The 23,635-nt window shown below is 44.8% G+C and overlaps 1 protein-coding gene across 1 annotated transcript in view; it reads left to right on the forward strand.

Moving 5' to 3' along the window:
* The window catches only part of LOC106586918 (transmembrane protein 198-B), a 43,423-nt gene extending 31,400 nt beyond the window's left edge, over positions 1-12,023 (forward strand). Inside the window, exons 4-7 of the mRNA XM_045707885.1 lie at positions 224-417; positions 2,521-2,666; positions 8,222-8,442; positions 9,383-12,023. Of these exons, the coding sequence (XP_045563841.1) occupies positions 224-417; positions 2,521-2,666; positions 8,222-8,442; positions 9,383-9,538 (717 nt within the window). The 3' untranslated portion in view covers positions 9,539-12,023. The remainder of the gene's footprint in view (positions 1-223; positions 418-2,520; positions 2,667-8,221; positions 8,443-9,382) is intronic.
* The last annotated feature ends 11,612 nt before the right edge of the window (positions 12,024-23,635 follow it).

The raw sequence follows: 23,635 nt of genomic DNA on the forward strand, positions 1-23,635 counted from the left end.
CTCTGTGGAATATTTGACACCTTGTAGAGTTCATGTCCCTGACGACTTGAGGCCGTTCTGAAGGCAAAAGGAGGTGCAACTCAATATTAGGAAGGTGTTCCTAATGTTTTGTACACTCAGTGTATTCACGTTAGCCCTGCTCACATATCAAGTTTCCTTATGGGGACAATAAGGTTCATTTGGTTGATTGGTTGATTGATTGATTGATTGAATCCCCATGCAGGTGGTGATGGAGGAGTTCCACCACCCCCGGACGGTGTGGGTTCCCCTGGGGATGTTGTTGGGGTCAGGCATGCTGTTCGCCGTCCTGACCCTCCAATGGCAGCGCTTCTTCACCACCCTCTCCACCGCTGTGTTTGGCTCGGCTGTCATCACCGTCTCTGTGGACTACTTCCTCGAGCTGTTTGCTCTGGTCAGGTATGTTGGTGTCGTAGTTAGGACTCTCTCCTCAACCCTCACCCCTCTCCTCTCCTCTCCTTCTCTCCTCACCCCTCCTCTCAGGTATGTTGGTGTCGTAGTTAGGACTCTCTCCTCACCCCTCCTCCTCTCCTCTCCTCTCCTCTCCTTCTCTCCTCACCCCTCCTCTCAGGTATGTTGGTGTCGTAGTTAGGACTCTCTCCTCACCCCTCACCCCTCCTCCTCTCCTCTCCTCTCCTTCTCTCCTCACCCCTCCTCTCAGGTATGTTGGTGTTGTAGTTAGGACTCTCTCCTCCTCTCCTCGCCACTCTGCTCACCCCTCACCCCTCCTCACCACTCACCTCTTCTCACTCCTCCCCTTTCCTCCTCTCCTCCTCCCCATCCTCCTCTCCTCACCTCTCCTCTCCCCTCACCTCCTCTCCTCACCCCTCAACACTCCCCTCTTCTCACTCCTCCCCTCTCCTCCTCTCCTCTCCTCCTCTCCTCACCTCCCCTATCCTCTTCTCCTCACCCCTCCTCTCCCCTCTCCTCCTCTCCTCACCCCTCTCCTCCATCTCTTCTCCCCTCCTCTCCCCTCCCCTCCTCTCCTCTCCCCTCCTCTCTCCTCCTCACCCCTCCTCTTCTCTCCTGCTCAGCTGGTAGAGCGAGGTGCTTCCCACGCCAGGATCGTGGGGTCCACCCATCTGAAAATGTATTCAAATCTTTGCACGCACTACCGGAAGATAACATTACCGTGAGATTACATTACTGTAAGATAACACTACAGTAAGATAATACTACTGTAAGATAACACCATTAAGATAACATTACAGTAAGATAACACTACTGTAAGATGACATTACAGTAAGATAACATTACTGTAAGATAACACTACAGTAAGATAATACTACTGTAAGATAACACCATTAAGATAACACTACAGTAAGATACACTACTGTAAGATGACATTACAGTAAGATAACATTACTGTAAGATAACACTACAGTAAGATAATACTACTGTAAGATAACACTACAGTAAGATAACACTACAGTAAGATAACACTACAGTTAGATAACACTACAGTAAGATAACACTACTGTAAGATGACACCATTAAGATAACATTACTGTAAGATAACATTACTGTAAGATAACACTACAGTAAGATAATACTACTGTAAGATAACACTACAGTAAGATAACACTACAGTTAGATAACACTACAGTTAGATAACACTACTGTAAGATAACATTACTGTATAATAACACTACAGTAAGATAACACTACTGTAAGATAACACTATGTAAGATAACACTACAGTTAGATAACACTACTGTAAGATAACATTACTGTAATATAACACTACTGGAAGATAACACTACAGTAAGATAACATTACTGTAAGATAACATTACTGTAAGATAACACTACAGTAAGATAACACTACAGTTAGATAACACTACTGTAAGATAATACTACTGTAATATAACACTACTGTAAGATAACATTACTGTAATATAACACTACTGGAAGATAACACTACAGTAAGATAACATTACTGTAAAATAACACTACTGTAAGATAACATTACTGTAATATAACACTACTGTAATATAACACTACTGTAAGATAACATTACTGTATATATAACACTACTGTAAGATAACATTACTGTAAGATAACACTACTGGAAGATAACACTACTGGAAGTGGCTTTGGGGAAAATAAGTTTCTGCTAAAGAGCATATATTAAACATCTGTGGTTTGATTTCCAAGATTTCAGAAGTTGTCTCGACCACTGAAGGAATCTGCTTAGTTCTAGGATTGTGAAAGAAAGTTCAGTTTTTTTTTGAAGGGAATTAAACTGCCGTCTTAAACCTTCTTATACAATTATAGGTAAATACATATTATAAACCAGGTAGTTTGGATCCTGTATGCTGATTGGCCGACACAGCATTTCAACCTTAGTGTATATCAGACAATATACCATGTGTATGATGCAAAAATGCATGTTTATTGTTCTATTTATGTTGGTAACCAGTTTAAAATAGCAATACGGTCCCTCGGGGGGTTTGCCAACATACCACACCCCCTCTTATTCCTTGACTCTATGGTATTACAGATACATGTCTGAGAGAATCACGGTGGCTCCGCCCCGTCCTCTCTGCTGGTTCACCTGGGTCGTCATGGGGGTGTGGCCTGTCCTGGCGTTGCTGGGGGTCCTCATCCAATGGAAGGTAACCGCCGAGGGATTCTCACACACTGAGGGTGAGTCTGATACCTGACCTTTAACCCTAACAGAGGGATACTCACACACTGAGGGTGAGTATGATCTCTGATCCCTGACCTTTAACCCTAACAGAGGGATTCTCACACACTGAGGGTGAGTCTGATCCCTGACCTTTAACCCTAACAGAGGGATTCTCACACACTGAGGGTGAGTCTGATACCTGACCTTTAACCCTAACAGAGGGATTCTCACACACTGAGGGTGAGTCTGATACCTGACCTTTAACCCTAACAGAGGGATTCTCACACACTGAGGGTTGAGTCTGATCCCTGACCTTTAACCCTAACAGAGGGATTCTCACACACTGAGGGTGAGTATGATCTCTGACCTTTAACCCTAACAGAGGGATACTCACACACTGAGGGTTGAGTCTGATCCCTGACCTTTAACCCTAACAGAGTGATACTCACACACTGAGGTTGAGTGATAGATCTGGTGCGGTCTTGCCAGCTGTGGTCTTTGTCATACCAAATTTCAAGTCAAGTCCTAGACACGACTAAAGTAACTGTCCAGTGTTTCCAGATTTTCATGAAATATGACCTACAATTACTTACAATATGAGTGAAAGAGTTTTCCTTACAAAACAACTGTGTATACCAAAAGCAGCTTTTTTCTCTGTGTCGGAATGGTGTGGGCGTATATTGGTAATGAAAAATATTCATGCGGTCTACTTTGATTGGCCAGGTCATCCTCTACGCTCTAGACCACTGATTGGCCAGCAGTTCCTCCTCTAGACCGCTGATTGGCCAGCTCATCCTCTACGCTCTAGACCACTGATTGGCCAGCTCATCCTCTATGCTCTAGACCACTGATTGGCCAGCTCATCCTCTACGGTCTAGACCACTGATTGGCCAGCTCATCCTCTACGGTCTAGACCACTGATTGGCCAGCTGTTCCTCCTCTAGACCGCTGATTGGCCAGCTCATCCTCTACGCTCTAGACCACTGATTGGCCAGCTCATCCTCTACGCTCTAGACCACTGATTGGCCAGCTCTTCCTCGACGCTCTAGACCACTGATTGGCCAGCTCATCCTCTACGCCCTCTAGACCACTGATTGGCCAGCTCATCCTCTACGCTCTAGACCACTGATTGGCCAGCTCATCCTCTACGGTCTAGACCACTGATTGGCCAGCTGTTCCTCCTCTAGACCGCTGATTGGCCAGCTCATCCTCTACGCTCTAGACCACTGATTGGCCAGCTCATCCTCTACGCTCTAGACCACTGATTGGCCAGCTCATCCTCTACGCTCTAGACCACTGATTGGCCAGCTCATCCTCTACGGTCTAGACCACTGATTGGCCAGCTGTTCCTCCTCTAGACCGCTGATTGGCCAGCTCATCCTCTACGCTCTAGACCACTGATTGGCCAGCTCATCCTCTACGCTCTAGACCACTGATTGGCCAGCTCATCCTCGACGCTCTAGACCACTGATTGGCCAGCTCATCCTCTACGCTCTAGACCACTGATTGGCCAGCTCATCCTCTACGCTCTAGACCACTGATTGGCCAGCTCATCCTCTACGCTCTAGACCACTGATTGGCCAGCTCATCCTCTACGCTCTAGACCACTGATTGGCCAGCTCATCCTCTACGCTCTAGACCACTGATTGGCCAGCTCATCCTCTACGGTCTAGACCACTGATTGGCCAGCTCATCCTCGACGCTCTAGACCACTGATTGGCCAGCTCATCCTCTACGCTCTAGACCACTGATTGGCCAGCTCATCCTCTACGCTCTAGACCACTGATTGGCCAGCTCATCCTCTACGCTCTAGACCACTGATTGGCCAGCTCATCCTCTACGGTCTAGACCACTGATTGGCCAGCTCATCCTACCTAGGAGTAGCACATCATCCTCAATGAGGAAATAGTATTTTTAAAATGGTCTCTGTGAGATAGAGGTTTGAGGTGTGGTTTTTTTAAGTATTTTTTTTCTGCCATTCATGCACTGGACACAAATACGAGCATAGGATGAGTCGGCAACATTATTTGGGTATGAGTTAACAGAATGTTAACTTTTAAAAGTAAGCTTTTAACTGGGCAGTTACTTTAAGCCAAGTCCAGTACTACAAATCAATGAGGGTCAGGACTAGGCTTAATCTGAGTCTAACTGACCTATAGTGGGATTGTATTTGTATTTATTAAGGATCCCCATTAGCTGCTCTTCCTGGGAGTGCAGCAAAATTAAGGCAGTTTATACAATTTTAAAAACATTACAATACATTCACAGATTTCATGACACACTGTGTGCCCTCAGGCCCCTACTCCACCACTACCACATATCTACAGTACTAAATCCATGTGTACGTGTATGTTATCATGTGTGTATGCATGTGTCTGTGCCTATGTTTGTGTTGCTTCACAGTCCCCGCTGTTCCATAAGGTGTATTTTATCTGCTTTAAAAAAAAATCTAATTTCACTGCTTGCGTCAGTTACTTGACGTTTAATAGAGTTCCATGTAGTCATGGCTCTATGTAGTACTGTGCACCTCTCATAGTCTGTTCTGGACTTGGGGACTGTGAAGAGACCTCTTGCTGCATGTCTTGTGGGGTATGTATGGGTGTCTGAGCTGTGTGCCAGTAGTTTAGACAGACAGCTCGGTGCATTCAACATGTCAATACCTCTCATAAATACAAGTATTGATGAAGTCAATCTCTCCTCCACTTTGAGCCAGGAGAGATTGACATGCATATTATTAATATTAGCTCTCTGTGTACATCCAAGGACCAGCCGTGCTGCCCTGTTCTGAGCCAATTGCAATTTTCCTAAATCCCTTATTGTGGCACTTGACCACATGACTGAACAGTAGTCCAGGTGCGACAAAACTAGGGCCTGTACAACCTGCCTCAATATCCACATTATTTATTACAAGATTTAGTTGAGGTTTAGTGAATGATTTGTCCCAAATATAATGCTTTTAGTTTAAAAAATATTTAGGACTAAGTTATTCATTGCCACCCATTATGAAACTAACTGCAGCTCTTTGTTAAGTGTTCCAGTCATTTTAGTAGCTGACGTGTATAGTGTTGAGTCATCCGCATACATAGACACTCTGACTTTACTCAGAGCAAGTGGCATGTCATTAGTAAAGATTGAAAAAAAAGTAATGGGCCTAGACAGCTGCCCTGGGGAATTCCTGCTTCTACCAGGATTATGTTGGAGAGGCTTCCATTAAAGAACACCCTCTGTGTTCTGTTAGACAGGTAACTCTTTATCCACAATATAGCAAGGGGGTGTTAAAGCCATAACACATATGTGTTTCCAGCAGCAGACTATGAGCGATAATGTCAAAATCTGCAACTGAAGTCTAACAAAGGTTGGAGGTAGGCTATATACCACCACCACAGAATCAGCGGTTTCATAGAATGAGGTTCTACATATAATTATGCTTTAACAGGAAGTCACATATCTAATGTGATTAAACTGTGAACGTGTGATGGCTTGTGATCAAAGCATGTGCTCTGAATCAAAAGAGAGGGAAGGAAGCTTTGGCTGTGGTGCTGTGGTTGGAATCTGGTGGTTGTCATAGTAACAACCTGTGGACCCCTCCTCCCCACTCTCCCAAGATTATATGTTTTGATTGCTGGGAAGAGGGTGAAGGGGGGCAGAGGGATGAGGGGGGAGCAGCAAGGAGGTCAAGAGGTGGTTGGGGGGGGGCAGCAAGGAGGTCAAGAGGGGGTAGGGAGGTCAAGGGGGCAGGGACAAGATGGGAGAGGCAATGAGTTATAGAGAGGAGGGTTAGAGGGGGTAAGAGACAGGGTGAGGAAGAGAGGAGGGTAAAAGAGGGGTGAGAGAAAGGGAGAAGCAGAGAGGAGGGTAAAAAGAGATGATGGTGTGAGGAGGGGTGAGAGACAGGGAGATGCAGAAAGGAGGGTAAAGAGGACATCATTAAGTGGAGATAATGACAAATGGTGCCTCTACCTCTGGCTGTGTGTGGACTGTTGAGGCACAAAAGAGAGAGAAAGCAGCAGTTATGACACACATTCTGCTGCTGCTGATAATGAACAGGGAACAGTAGTATTAGTCCTGCTGATAATGAACAGGGAACAGTAGTATTAGTCCTGCTGATAATGAACAGGGAACAGTAGTATTAGTCCTGCTGCTGTTGATAATGAACAGGGAACAGTAGTATTAGTCCTGCTGATAATGAACAGGGAACAGTAGTATTAGTCCTGCTGATAATGAACAGGGAACAGTATTATTAGTCCTGCTGATAATGAACAGGGAACAGTATTATTAGTCCTGCTGATAATGAACAGGGAACAGTATTATTAGTCCTGCTGATAATGAACAGGGAACAGTATTATTAGTCCTGCTGATAATGAACAGGGAACAGTATTATTAGTCCTGCTGATAATGAACAGGGAACAGTATTATTAGTCCTGCTGATAATGAACAGCGAACAGTAGTATTAGTCCTGCTGATAATGAACAGGGAACAGTAGTATTAGTCCTGCTGATAATGAACAGGGAACAGTATTATTAGTCCTGCTGATAATGAACAGGGAACAGTATTATTAGTCCTGCTGATAATGAACAGGGAACAGTATTATTAGTCCTGCTGATAATGAACAGGGAACAGTATTATTAGTCCTGCTGATAATGAACAGGGAACAGTATTATTAGTCCTGCTGATAATGAACAGGGAACAGTAGTATTAGTCCTGCTGATAATGAACAGGGAACAGTATTATTAGTCCTGCTGATAATGAACAGCGAACAGTAGTATTAGTCCTGCTGATAATGAACAGGGAACAGTAGTATTAGTCCTGCTGATAATGAACAGGGAACAGTATTATTAGTCCTGCTGATAATGAACAGGGAACAGTAGTATTAGTCCTGCTGATAATGAACAGCGAACAGTATTATTAGTCCTGTGCTTCTTGGAGGAGGGTTCTCAAAACATTTTATGATTCTGTTTGTGCTGTAGCACAATGTGTTGTCGTTTTCATTATCCCCAGGCATCGTGCTGGGTGGATAATTGTGTCTTGAACGATGTGAAAAGAGGGAAGCTGTATGAATGATGGAAGACGAGGAGGTTTTCAAGTCTCTTCCTCTGGATGCTGTATGAATGATGGAAGACGAGGAGGTTTTCAAGTCTCTTCCTCTGGATGCTGTATGAATGATGGAAGACGAGGAGGTTTTCAAGTCTCTTCCTCTGGATGCTGTATGAATGGTAGAAGACGAGGAGGTTTTCAAGTCTCTTCCTCTGGATGCTGTATGAATGATGGAAGACGAGGAGGTTTCCATCAGACTGTCAGTCTTCTCCTCTGGATGCTGTATGAATGGTGGACTGTGCTATTTGTGCTGTTGGATGGAAGATGAGGAGGTTTCAGACTGTCTTTATTTATCTCTCTGCCTCTCTGTCTGTTTCTCTCTCTCTCTCTCTCTCTACCCTTTGTCTTCTCTCTCTCTCTCTCTCTCTCTCTCTCTCTCTCTCTCTCTCTCTCTCTCTCTCTCTCTCTACCCTTTGTCTCTCTCATTCTCTCTCTGCCCTCCCTCTCTCATCCTCTCCTCCTGTTTCTCTCTCTCCAGTGGTTCTCAGTCGACAGCAGCGGAGGGTCCAGTTGATTAGGATCCACCAGAAGGAAGAGATGATGCAGAAAGAAGTGAGGAAGAAGAAGAAGAGACAGAAGCAATACCACCACCCTCCTCCACTTACCACCACCACCAACAAACCCCTCCTCCCTGAGCCTATCACCTACCACAGGAAACCAAACCACAGTCTACGCTTCGATGGGGACGTGCCCTCTCCTGTAAGACCCTGGCTCTCTGGCTCTCTGCCTGTATGAGTCCCAAATGGCACCCTTTTCCCTTTGGGCCCAGGCCAAAAGCAGTACACTATAGGGAATACTGTATCTAATTGTCCGTCTCAATGGGTGTCAATATGTCTGCGTCAATATATATTTGTGCCTATTTCAGTGTCTGTAAATAGGTATGTGTGCCTCTCAATATATCTTCTATAAAGCTGTGCCTGTCTTCATCTGTCTTCATCTGTCTTCATATTTCTTCATATTTCTTCACTTCATATTTCTTCAGCCTGTCTTCATCTGTCTTCATCTGTCTTCATCTGTCTTCAGCCTGTCTTCATCTGTCTTCATCTGTCTTCAGCCTGTCTTCATCTGTCTTCAGCCTGTCTTCATCTGTCTTCATCTGTCTTCATCTGTCTTCATCTGTCTTCATCTGTCTTCAGCCTGTCTTCATCTGTCTTCAGCCTGTCTTCATCTGTCTTCATCTGTCTTCATCTGTCTTCATCTTTCTTCAGCCTGTCTTCATCTGTCTTCATCTGTCTTCAGCCTGTCTTCAGCCTGTCTTCATCTGTCTTCATCTGTCTTCATCTGTCTTCATCTGTCTTCAGCCTGTCTTCAGCCTGTCTTCATCTGTCTTCAGCCTGTCTTCATCTGTCTTCATCTGTCTTCATCTGTCTTCATCTGTCTTCAGCCTGTCTTCATCTGTCTTCAGCCTGTCTTCATCTGTCTTCATCTGTCTTCATCCTGTCTTCATCTGTCTTCATCTATCTTCAGCCTGTCTTCAGCCTGTCTTCATCTGTCTTCATATTTCTTCATCTGTGTCGATCACTGTCTGTTTGTCTTGGCTCTGGACAAACCCTCTCCCTCTCTCTCTCCTTCTCTCTCCCTCCCTCTCCCTCTCTCTCCCTCCCTCTCTCCCTCCCTCCCTCCCTCCCTCCCTCCGCAGAGTTACATCGCTAGTATCCGGGACAGACAGGTGGACAGACGGGGGTTCCCTCACCACGGCAGGCCCATCGCCAGGCACCACATAGCTGACCGAGACTACGACTGTGGATCCAAAGTACCCCTGACCTCCCCCAATGTACCGGCTGTACGGGTGTGACAATGACAATGCCCCATAGTGTTCTGGAGTGGTGCTGTCTGTCCGTTCATTGTCCAGAAAACGTCTTCAATGTCTGGATTGAACGTTAATCTCTGGACCGATTTTGGTTTCTGAGGTGCGTATAGACGTCGATACAGTCCCTTCCCTTTCTCTTTCATTCCACCCTGAAGCAATCAATGTCCACATTGAGATTGACCTTTGAACCCTGGACTGATTGATTGAAAGGCTGTTGATATCTTCCATTCCGTCCATTAGTCTGTGGTTTTACTTGGACTGTGTGACCTATAAACCCTGCTGTGGTTCTTACATCAAGACATCTATTTATGAAGTCTTACAATTTCCCAGAAAATGTACTGTAGGTCAATACAATACCCGCAAGTCATTTTTTTTTTTGAAGTGTTACAATTTCCCAGAATACCTGCAAACTTCTTTGGGAGGTGGTTTAGTTTTTGGTATATAAAAATAAATTAAAAAAGACTGTAAAATCACCAGGAATTGAACAAAACATTTGTTTAATTTATGAAATCTGTTCATAAGTATTGCCAACAAATAAAAATAAATATGTGATTCTGTCTCAATGTAATCAAGGTATGAAATTATTGCTGAGGTGGCCTGCTGTGATACTATATACAGTATGTTATTACAGCTGAGGTGGCCTGCCGTGATACTATATACAGTATGTTATTACAGCTGAGGTGGCCTGCCGTGATACTATATACAGTATGTTATTACAGCTGAGGTGGCCTGCTGTGATACTATATACAGTATGTTATTACAGCTGAGGTGGCCTGCCGTGACACTATATACAGTATGTTATTACAGCTGAGGTGGCCTGCCGTGATACTATATACAGTATGTTATTACAGCTGAGGTGGCCTGCTGTGATACTATATACAGTATGTTATTACAGCTGAGGTGGCCTGCTGTGATACTATATACAGTATGTTATTACAGCTGAGGTGGCCTGCTGTGATACTATATACAGTATGTTATTACAGCTGAGGTGGCCTGCTGTGATACTATATACAGTATGTTATTACAGCTGAGGTGGCCTGCTGTGATACTATATACAGTATGTTATTACAGCTGAGGTGGCCTGCTGTGATACTATATACAGTATGTTATTACAGCTGAGGTGGCCTGCCGTGATACTATATACAGTATGTTATTACAGCTGAGGTGGCCTGCTGTGATACTATATACAGTATGTTATTACAGCTGAGGTGGCCTGCCGTGATACTATATACAGTATGTTATTACAGCTGAGGTGGCCTGCTGTGATACTATATACAGTATGTTATTACAGCTGAGGTGGCCTGCCGTGATACTATATACAGTATGTTATTACAGCTGAGGTGGCCTGCCGTGATACTATATACAGTATGTTATTACAGCTGAGGTGGCCTGCCGTGATACTATATACAGTATGTTATTACAGCTGAGGTGGCCTGCCGTGATACTATATACAGTATGTTATTACAGCTGAGGTGGTCTGCCGTGATACTATATACAGTATGTTATTACAGCTGAGGTGGCCTGCTGTGATACTATATACAGTATGTTATTACAGCTGAGGTGGCCTGCCGTGATACTATATACAGTATGTTATTACAGCTGAGGTGGCCTGCTGTGATACTATATACAGTATGTTATTACAGCTGAGGTGGTCTGCCGTGATACTATATACAGTATGTTATTACAGCTGAGGTGGCCTGCTGTGATACTATATACAGTATGTTATTACAGCTGAGGTGGCCTGCTGTGATACTATATACAGTATGTTATTACAGCTGAGGTGGCCTGCTGTGATACTATATACAGTATGTTATTACAGCTGAGGTGGCCTGCTGTGATACTATATACAGTATGTTATTACAGCTGAGGTGGTCTGCCGTGATACTATATACAGTATGTTATTACAGCTGAGGTGGCCTGCCGTGATACTATATACAGTATGTTATTACAGCTGAGGTGGCCTGCCGTGATACTATATACAGTATGTTATTACAGCTGAGGTGGCCTGCTGTGATACTATATACAGTATGTTATTACAGCTGAGGTGGCCTGCTGTGATACTATATACAGTATGTTATTACAGCTGAGGTGGCCTGCCGTGATACTATATACAGTATGTTATTACAGCTGAGGTGGCCTGCTGTGATACTATATACAGTATGTTATTACAGCTGAGGTGGCCTGCCGTGATACTATATACAGTATGTTATTACAGCTGAGGTGGCCTGCCGTGATACTATATACAGTATGTTATTACAGCTGAGGTGGCCTGCTGTGATATGTGTGCTAGTGTTGATTTGTTGTGTTTGGTGTTTGGCGCGTGCCTACTGTCTTGCCCTCTTCGACTGATCCTGATTCGCCCCAGGCTGTTGAACCTGGTATATTGCTCTATAACACACCTCGGATGGTATCCAGGCTGTACGATCATCTCATTATGGGCTGTGTTCATTATTAAACCCCACTAAATCTGTTTAACCTGTTCATCTCATTATGGGCTGTGTTCATTTGAACGGATTTGAAACCTGAGGAAGGGATGTTATCTGCTGTATTATTCAAACTAACCTGATATGGCTTCAATGTTGCCCTTTACTGGTCCTGTTGGAGAGACAGTACAAATCACATGCTCTCTCCTCTCCTCTCCTCTCCTCTCCTCTCCTCTCCTCTCCTCTCCTCTCCTCTCCTCTCCTCTCCTCTCCTCTCTTCTCCTCTCCTCTTCACTTCTCTCCTCTCCTCTCCTCTCCTCTCCTCTCCTCTCCTCTCCTCTCCTCTCCTCTCCTCTCCTCTCCTCTCCTCTCCTCTCCTCTCCTCTCCTCTCCTCTCTTCTCTTCTCTTCTCTTCTCCTCTTCCTCTCCTGCCTCTGTAATGTATTTACTCCTACAGTGGTTCGTCCTTTTTAAAAGTTGCGTCATACTGCAGCACAGCTTGCGAGGTTATTTAAGTGTCAGCCACTGTTGCCATTAATGTTGGTTAAGTGTTAGTTTGACCACCATTAATTAAGAAATTAAGTTATTAAATCGCTCGTTAATTTGTACATGTCAACACACAGCATACAAGTCATCCATGTCTTTAAATACAGTCAAACATTTTAGTTATAAAATTGAAATAACAAAAGGGAGACTTGACATTCTACAATCACAGCTAAAGCGATTTAATTAAAAAATGCATTTAACGGTTATTAATACTGGCTGTACTAGAGACTTTAAACCCTTTTATGGGATGGGTTTTTAGAAATGTAGCTTAATTAATTTGATTAATATTATGGTGTTTCTATTCCAAGAAAAACGGAAATGCATTTTTTTTTTTACTGTAGCCGATGTAGGCCTAAGGGTTTCAGTTAGGAAAATATGGCCCTGTACAACGTGACAGTCATCCAGACTACAGTAGAATAATATCACCTCAACAAGTCCAATAGACACATTCTGTGCTGTGAAAGTAAAGTCTAGGTGGGGTTAGTACCTGGGTTAGTACCTGGGGTTAGTACCTGGGTTAGTACCTGGGTTAGTACCTGGTTAGTATCTGGGGTTAGTACCTGGGTTAGTACCTGGGGTTAGTACCTGGGTTAGTACCTGGGTTAGTACCTGGGGTTAGTACCTGGGTTAGTACCTGGGTTAGTACCTGGGTTAGTACCTGGGGTTAGTACCTGGGGTTAGTACCTGGGTTAGTACCTGGGGTTAGTACCTGGGGTTAGTACCTGGGGTTAGTACCTGGGTTAGTACCTGGGGTAGTACCTGGGTTAGTACCTGGGGTTAGTACCTGGGGTTAGTACCTGGGGTTAGTACCTGGGTTAGTACCTGGGGTTAGTACCTGGGGTTAGTACCTGGGTTAGTACCTGGGTTAGTACCTGGGGTTAGTACCTGGGGTTAGTACCTGGGTTAGTACCTGGGGTTAGTACCTGGGGTTAGTACCTGGGTTAGTACCTGGGTTAGTACCTGGGGTTAGTACCAGGGGTCAGTATCTGGGGTTAGTACCTGGGTCAGGTTCTGGGGTTAGTACCTGGTTGTCCTGGTTAGTCTGTTATACCTGGGGTTAGTACCTGGGTTAGTACCTGGGTTAGTACCTGGTTAGTACCTGGGTTAGTACCTGGGGTTAATACCTGGGGTTAGTACCTGGGTTAGTACCTGGGTTAGTACCTGGGGTAGTACCTGGGGTCAGTACCTGTGGTTAGTACCTGGGTTAGTACCTGGGGTAGTACCTGGGGTCAGTACCTGGGGTAGTACCTGGGGTGAGTACCTGGGGTTAGTACCGGGGTTAGTACCTGGGTTTGTACCTGGGTTAGTATCTGGGTTTAGTACCTGGGTTTGTACCTGGGTTAGTATCTGGGTTTGTACCTGGGTTAGTATCTGGGGTTAGTACCTGGGTTAATACCTGGGGTTAGTACCTGGGCTGTAGTGGTAAAACTATAGATGGGTAAACTCTGATCACCGGGTCGCCGGGTCGCAAAAAGGTGTGTCTACAGCGTTTACTTGTTTACCCTCCGCTACACCGCTGGTTGGTACATTACACTTCTCCCTCTGTGTCTGCTTTAGGACTGTACCATGTACACCACATGAAGGGGGAGATCATTTCAAAGGCTGAAGAAGGTACTTCCTGTTATCCAGTGTGAAATTGTATCATTGTGTTGGTGGTTAGTAAGATGTGACGGTGGTCGACGGCAGGATGAATACACAACTATGAATTCAATCCTTATTAAGTGTACTCTGCTCTCTCTCTCTCTCTCTCTCTCTCTCTCTCTCTCTCTCTCTCGGATCACACTACAACGAGCCAAGCACCAGACATTGAGTAGTATCCTTCTCTTGTCTCTTCTCTCCTCTCTTCTCCTCTCTTCTCTTCTCCTTCTCTCTTCTCCTCTCTTCTCCTCTCTTCTCCTTCTCTCCTCTCCTCTCCCCTTCTCTCCTCCTCCTCTCTCCTCCTCTTCTCTTCTCCTCTCCTCTCCTCTCCCCTTCTCTCCTCCTCCTCTCTTCCCCCCTCTCCTCCTCTCTTCTCTTCTCCTCTCTCCTCTCTTCTCCTCTCTTCTCTTCTCCTTCTCTCATCTCCTCTCTTCCCCCCTCTCCTCCTCTCTTCTCTTCTCCTCTCTCCTCCTCTCTTCTCTTCTCCTCTCTCATCTCCTCTCTTCTCTTCTCTTGTTACATAGTGAAAAGGGCTTGAGGGTGTTGATTGGAACAGTTTCTCTCCCCTTGTTATGAGATTAAACGTCAGTCAATGTCTTTGTAAATATTGTACATCTTTGATTGTTGTATATATATAAATATATTATGTGTTCTTTCTTTTAATGTAATAATTATGTATGAATCTATTTTCATGTTTTATTGATGCTCTGAGTATTCTGAGGACAGCTACCGTTTTGTAAGTACTGTATTATTTGTTGACGAGGGCTGGGATTCAACCGAAGGCGTTTTATGGAACGGCACGCTGATGTTCGCAGACATCACATTCACGGTAAACGTCTGATCATATGTAAATGACCTTTCTTAAGGCATTAGACCTGTACACCGAACAGAGTGATGTCTGGTATATTGCTCTATAACACAGCTCGGATGGTATCCAGGCTGTACGATTACATTTACATTTTAGTCATTTAGCAGACGCTCTTATCCAGAGCAAACTTACAGTAGTGAATGCATACATTTCATACATGGCCCCCCGTGGGAATCGAACCCACAACCCTGTCGTTGCAAACACCATGCTCTACCAACTGAGCCACACGGGACCCCACATCATTTTCACTTTTACTCTATGGTCGGCGGGGTTGGTTTCCATGGCTGTGTGTCCCAAACGACGCTCTATTCCCTACATAGTGCACTACTTTTGTACAGGGTCCATAGGGCTCTGGTCATAAGTAGTGCACTATGTAGGTATAAGTGTGCCATTTGGTACGCACACTATGAGTTGAAGCATTATTCTGTCATGTGTGCAAAGGGGGTAACTTAAACAGAAGATCTGAGCCTTGTATTAAATATTAACATTTTTATTGAGCATGTTTTTGTATGAACCTGGATATGATAAACATTGTGATTCTAAAGTCGCTGACTACGCAGTTTATTACAACAGTTTGTTGTTTCTACATCTACTGTAGCTAAACACGTGACCCACCACCTCTATTAGACAGACCACCTCTATTAGACCCACCACCTCTATTAGACACACCACCTCTATTAGACCCACCACCTCTATTAGACCCACCACCTCTATTAGACCCACCACCTCTATTAGACAGACCACCTCTATTAGACAGACCACCTCTATTAGACAGACCACCTCTATTAGACCCACCACCTCTATTAGACAGACCACCTCTATTAGACCCACCACCTCTATTAGACAGACCACCTCTATTAGACCCACCACCTCTATTAGACAGACCACCTCTATTAGACAGACCACCTCTATTAGACCCACCACCTCTATTAGACAGACCACCTCTATTAGACCCACCACCTCTATTAGACAGACCACCTCTATTAGACAGACCACCTCTATTAGACAGACCACCTCTATTAGACCCACCACCTCTATTAGACAGACCACCTCTATTCGACAGACCACCTCTATTAGACCCACCACCTCTATTAGACCCACCACCTCTATTAGACCGACCACCTCTATTAGACAGACCACCTCTATTAGACAGACCACCTCTATTAGACCGACCACCTCTATTAGACAGACCACCTCTATTAGACCCACCACCTCTATTAGACAGACCACCTCTATTAGACCGACCACCTCTATTAGACAGACCACCTCTATTAGACCCACCACCTCTATTAGACAGACCACCTCTATTAGACCCACCACCTCTATTAGACAGACCACCTCTATTAGACAGACCACCTCTATTAGACAGACCACCTCTATTAGACCCACCACCTCTATTAGACCCACCACCTCTATTAGACCCACCACCTCTATTAGACAGACCACCTCTATTAGACAGACCACCTCTATTAGACAGACCACCTCTATTAGACAGACCACCTCTATTAGACCGACCACCTCTATTAGACCGACCACCTCTATTAGACCCACCACCTCTATTAGACAGACCATCTCTATTAGACAGACCACCTCTATTAGACAGACCACCTCTATTAGACAGACCACCTCTATTAGACCCACCACCTCTATTAGACATGACCCACACCTCTATTAGACAGACCACCTCTATTAGACCCACCACCTCTATTAGACAGACCACCTCTATTAGACCCACCACCTCTATTAGACCCACCACCTCTATTAGACAGACCACCTCTATTAGACAGACCACCTCTATTAGACAGACCACCTCTATTAGACCCACCACCTCTATTAGACCCACCACCTCTATTAGACCCACCACCTCTATTAGACCCACCACCTCTATTAGACAGACCACCTCTATTAGACAGACCACCTCTATTAGGCAGACCACCTCTATTAGACCCACCACCTCTATTAGACAGACCACCTCTATTAGACAGACCACCTCTATTAGACAGACCACCTCTATTAGACAGACCACCTCTATTAGACCCACCACCTCTATTAGACCCACCACCTCTATTAGACAGACCACCTCTATTAGACAGACCACCTCTATTAGACCCACCACCTCTATTAGACAGACCACCTCTATTAGACAGACCACCTCTATTAGACAGACCACCTCTATTAGACCCACCACCTCTATTAGACAGACCACCTCTATTAGACAGACCACCTCTATTAGACAGACCACCTCTATTAGACAGACCACCTCTATTAGACAGACCACCTCTATTAGACCCACCACCTCTATTAGACAGACCACCTCTATTAGACCCACCACCTCTATTAGACCCACCACCTCTATTAGACCCACCACCTCTATTAGACAGACCACCTCTATTAGACCCACCACCTCTATTAGACAGACCACCTCTATTAGACAGACCACCTCTATTAGACCCACCACCTCTATTAGACCCACCACCTCTATTAGACAGACCACCTCTATTAGACCCACCACCTCTATTAGACCCACCACCTCTATTAGACAGACCACCTCTATTAGACCCACCACCTCTATTAGACAGACCACCTCTATTAGACCCACCACCTCTATTAGACCCACCACCTCTATTAGACCCACCACCTCTATTAGACAGACCACCTCTATTAGACAGACCACCTCTATTAGACCCACCACCTCTATTAGACAGACCACCTCTATTAGACAGACCACCTCTATTAGACCCACCACCTCTATTAGACAGACCACCTCTATTAGACCCACCACCTCTATTAGACAGACCACCTCTATTAGACCCACCACCTCTATTAGACCCACCACCTCTATTAGACAGACCACCTCTATTAGACAGACCACCTCTATTAGACAGACCACCTCTATTAGACAGACCACCTCTATTAGACCCACCACCTCTATTAGACAGACCACCTCTATTAGACCCACCACCTCTATTAGACAGACCACCTCTATTAGACAGACCACCTCTATTAGACCCACCACCTCTATTAGACAGACCACCTCTATTAGACAGACCACCTCTATTAGACAGACCACCTCTATTAGACACACCACCTCTATTAGACAGACCACCTCTATTAGACAGACCACCTCTATTAGACCCACCACCTCTATTAGACCCACCACCTCTATTAGACCCACCACCTCTATTAGACAGACCACCTCTATTAGACCCACCACCTCTATTAGACAGACCACCTCTATTAGACAGACCACCTCTATTAGACCCACCACCTCTATTAGACAGACCACCTCTATTAGACCCACCACCTCTATTAGACCGACCACCTCTATTAGACAGACCACCTCTATTAGACAGACCACCTCTATTAGACAGACCACCTCTATTAGACCCACCACCTCTATTAGACAGACCACCTCTATTAGACAGACCACCTCTATTAGACCCACCACCTCTATTAGACCCACCACCTCTATTAGACAGACCACCTCTATTAGACAGACCACCTCTATTAGACAGACCACCTCTATTAGACCCACCACCTCTATTAGACAGACCACCTCTATTAGACCCACCACCTCTATTAGACAGACCACCTCTATTAGACAGACCACCTCTATTAGACAGACCACCTCTATTAGACCCACCACCTCTATTAGACAGACCACCTCTATTAGACCCACCACCTCTATTAGACAGACCACCTCTATTAGACCCACCACCTCTATTAGACAGACCACCTCTATTAGACCCACCACCTCTATTAGACAGACCACCTCTATTAGACAGACCACCTCTATTAGACAGACCACCTCTATTAGACAGACCACCTCTATTAGACCCACCACCTCTATTAGACAGACCACCTCTATTAGACCCACCACCTCTATTAGACAGACCACCTCTATTAGACCCACCACCTCTATTAGACCCACCACCTCTATTAGACCGACCACCTCTATTAGACAGACCACCTCTATTAGACAGACCACCTCTATTAGACCCACCACCTCTATTAGACAGACCACCTCTATTAGACAGACCACCTCTATTAGACAGACCACCTCTATTAGACAGACCACCTCTATTAGACAGACCACCTCTATTAGACCCACCACCTCTATTAGACCCACCACCTCTATTAGACCCACCACCTCTATTAGACAGACCACCTCTATTAGACAGACCACCTCTATTAGACAGACCACCTCTATTAGACCCACCACCTCTATTAGACCCACCACCTCTATTAGACAGACCACCTCTATTAGACAGACCACCTCTATTAGACCCACCACCTCTATTAGACCCACCACCTCTATTAGACCCACCACCTCTATTAGACAGACCACCTCTATTAGACAGACCACCTCTATTAGACAGACCACCTCTATTAGACCCACCACCTCTATTAGACAGACCACCTCTATTAGACAGACCACCTCTATTAGACCCACCACCTCTATTAGACCCACCACCTCTATTAGACCCACCACCTCTATTAGACAGACCACCTCTATTAGACAGACCACCTCTATTAGACAGACCACCTCTATTAGACAGACCACCTCTATTAGACCCACCACCTCTATTAGACAGACCACCTCTATTAGACAGACCACCTCTATTAGACAGACCACCTCTATTAGACAGACCACCTCTATTAGACCCACCACCTCTATTAGACAGACCACCTCTATTAGACCCACCACCTCTATTAGACAGACCACCTCTATTAGACAGACCACCTCTATTAGACCCACCACCTCTATTAGACAGACCACCTCTATTAGACCCACCACCTCTATTAGACCCACCACCTCTATTAGACCCACCACCTCTATTAGACAGACCACCTCTATTAGACAGACCACCTCTATTAGACCCACCACCTCTATTAGACAGACCACCTCTATTAGACCCACCACCTCTATTAGACAGACCACCTCTATTAGACCCACCACCTCTATTAGACACACCACCTCTATTAGACAGACCACCTCTATTAGACAGACCACCTCTATTAGACCCACCACCTCTATTAGACCCACCACCTCTATTAGACAGACCACCTCTATTAGACAGACCACCTCTATTAGACAGACCACCTCTATTAGACAGACCACCTCTATTAGACAGACCACCTCTATTAGACAGACCACCTCTATTAGACCCACCACCTCTATTAGACAGACCACCTCTATTAGACAGACCACCTCTATTAGACCCACCACCTCTATTAGACAGACCACCTCTATTAGACAGACCACCTCTATTAGACCCACCACCTCTATTAGACCCACCACCTCTATTAGACAGACCACCTCTATTAGACCCACCACCTCTATTAGACCGACCACCTCTATTAGACCCACCACCTCTATTAGACAGACCACCTCTATTAGACAGACCACCTCTATTAGACCCACCACCTCTATTAGACCCACCACCTCTATTAGACCCACCACCTCTATTAGACAGACCACCTCTATTAGACAGACCACCTCTATTAGACCCACCACCTCTATTAGACAGACCACCTCTATTAGACAGACCACCTCTATTAGACCCACCACCTCTATTAGACCCACCACCTCTATTAGACAGACCACCTCTATTAGACCCACCACCTCTATTAGACCCACCACCTCTATTAGACAGACCACCTCTATTAGACAGACCACCTCTATTAGACAGACCACCTCTATTAGACCCACCACCTCTATTAGACAGACCACCTCTATTAGACAGACCACCTCTATTAGACAGACCACCTCTATTAGACCCACCACCTCTATTAGACAGACCACCTCTATTAGACAGACCACCTCTATTAGACCCACCACCTCTATTAGACAGACCACCTCTATTAGACAGACCACCTCTATTAGACAGACCACCTCTATTAGACCCACCACCTCTATTAGACCCACCACCTCTATTAGACAGACCACCTCTATTAGACAGACCACCTCTATTAGACAGACCACCTCTATTAGACCCACCACCTCTATTAGACAGACCACCTCTATTAGACCCACCACCTCTATTAGACAGACCACCTCTATTAGACCCACCACCTCTATTAGACCCACCACCTCTATTAGACAGACCACCTCTATTAGACAGACCACCTCTATTAGACACACCACCTCTATTAGACAGACCACCTCTATTAGACCCACCACCTCTATTAGACAGACCACCTCTATTAGACCCACCACCTCTATTAGACAGACCACCTCTATTAGACAGACCACCTCTATTAGACCCACCACCTCTATTAGACCCACCACCTCTATTAGACAGACCACCTCTATTAGACAGACCACCTCTATTAGACAGACCACCTCTATTAGACAGACCACCTCTATTAGACCCACCACCTCTATTAGACCCACCACCTCTATTAGACAGACCACCTCTATTAGACAGACCACCTCTATTAGACAGACCACCTCTATTAGACCCACCACCTCTATTAGACCCACCACCTCTATTAGACCCACCACCTCTATTAGACAGACCACCTCTATTAGACAGACCACCTCTATTAGACAGACCACCTCTATTAGACAGACCACCTCTATTAGACCCACCACCTCTATTAGACAGACCACCTCTATTAGACAGACCACCTCTATTAGACCCACCACCTCTATTAGACCCACCACCTCTATTAGACCCACCACCTCTATTAGACAGACCACCTCTATTAGACAGACCACCTCTATTAGACCCACCACCTCTATTAGACCCACCACCTCTATTAGACCCACCACCTCTATTAGACAGACCACCTCTATTAGACCCACCACCTCTATTAGACAGACCACCTCTATTAGACAGACCACCTCTATTAGACCCACCACCTCTATTAGACAGACCACCTCTATTAGACCCCCACCCACACCACCTCTATTAGACCCACCACCTCTATTAGACAGACCACCTCTATTAGACAGACCACCTCTATTAGACCCACCACCTCTATTAGACAGACCACCTCTATTAGACAGACCACCTCTATTAGACCCACCACCTCTATTAGACCGACCACCTCTATTAGACAGACCACCTCTATTAGACCCACCACCTCTATTAGACAGACCACCTCTATTAGACCCACCACCTCTATTAGACAGACCACCTCTATTAGACAGACCACCTCTATTAGACCCACCACCTCTATTAGACAGACCACCTCTATTAGACCGACCACCTCTATTAGACAGACCACCTCTATTAGACCCACCACCTCTATTAGACCCACCACCTCTATTAGACAGACCACCTCTATTAGACAGACCACCTCTATTAGACAGACCACCTCTATTAGACAGACCACCTCTATTAGACAGACCACCTCTATTAGACCCACCACCTCTATTAGACAGACCACCTCTATTAGACAGACCACCTCTATTAGACCCACCACCTCTATTAGACAGACCACCTCTATTAGACAGACCACCTCTATTAGACAGACCACCTCTATTAGACCCACCACCTCTATTAGACCCACCACCTCTATTAGACCGACCACCTCTATTAGACAGACCACCTCTATTAGACAGACCATTAGACCGCTGCAGTTCGTTGTTTCTACATCTACAGTAGCTAAACATGTGACCCACCACCTCTATTCAGTCTCATGTAGCAACATTTAAAAAAAAACTTTTTTTTTTACATGAGATAAAAGTAGAGACTCAGAGCTACAAAATAGTATATAATACACTGCAGTTGAGGAACAATGGGAAAGTAATTCTGCTTTGAAAGTTTATAAAATTGTAACCCCACTTGAGAAAATGACCCTTAAATGTTTTGGTGCACCTACTGGAGAGCTCTTCTTTGTCTACACCCATTCAGCATTGTTCACATTCTCTTAAGCATTAGCCCCACCCATCTCTTTAAGGATTCACATGTGAGGCCATGTGTTAAACAGAGTGAGTAAGGAGACTAAAAAGTGGTAAAAGTAGTAGCCTACAATAAGGGAAAACTCCAGGTAAAAAATAAACGTTTATTTAGTCCTTGGCCTTTATCCTAATCTGACTTTGGCGCAGGTCATGTTGTTCTTCACATTACCGTCTCTGGTAAACACACACTACATCAAATAAAATGTACGTTTATTTGTCACATGCACAGGATACAGATGGGGTAAGCGTTACAGTGAAATGGTTACTTTCATAGTGGAGCTAGATAGCTAAACTATAAAACATAATCCAAACTCTAATGCAGCATTCAAAACAACTGGGAACTCGGAAAAAAATGAGGTGTAAACGGTACAGTGAAATGGTTACTTGCGTAGTACTAGTAATATCAAAAACAGATGGTGTCCAGATTAATAAATAGGTTATAAATATTAGATGACGCTTAGCCAGACACACGTGTCTAAATTGATGTGAAACAAATGCTATAGCCAACCCCCAGCTATATCTAGCCAAGTGGATGGGTCACTATTGTCATGACATGTACACATGATCATAAAATACAATTGTCACGGCTGTCTGAAGGATCCGACCAAAATGCAGCGTGTTCGTAGTTCCACATGTTTATTTATTCGTGAAACGTAATGCAATACATTAAATACTTGAACTAAGAAAAAAAAAAA

The sequence above is a fragment of the Salmo salar genome, chromosome ssa25, assembly GCF_905237065.1.
Source record: "Salmo salar chromosome ssa25, Ssal_v3.1, whole genome shotgun sequence".
Classification (NCBI taxonomy): Eukaryota; Metazoa; Chordata; class Actinopteri; order Salmoniformes; family Salmonidae; genus Salmo; species Salmo salar.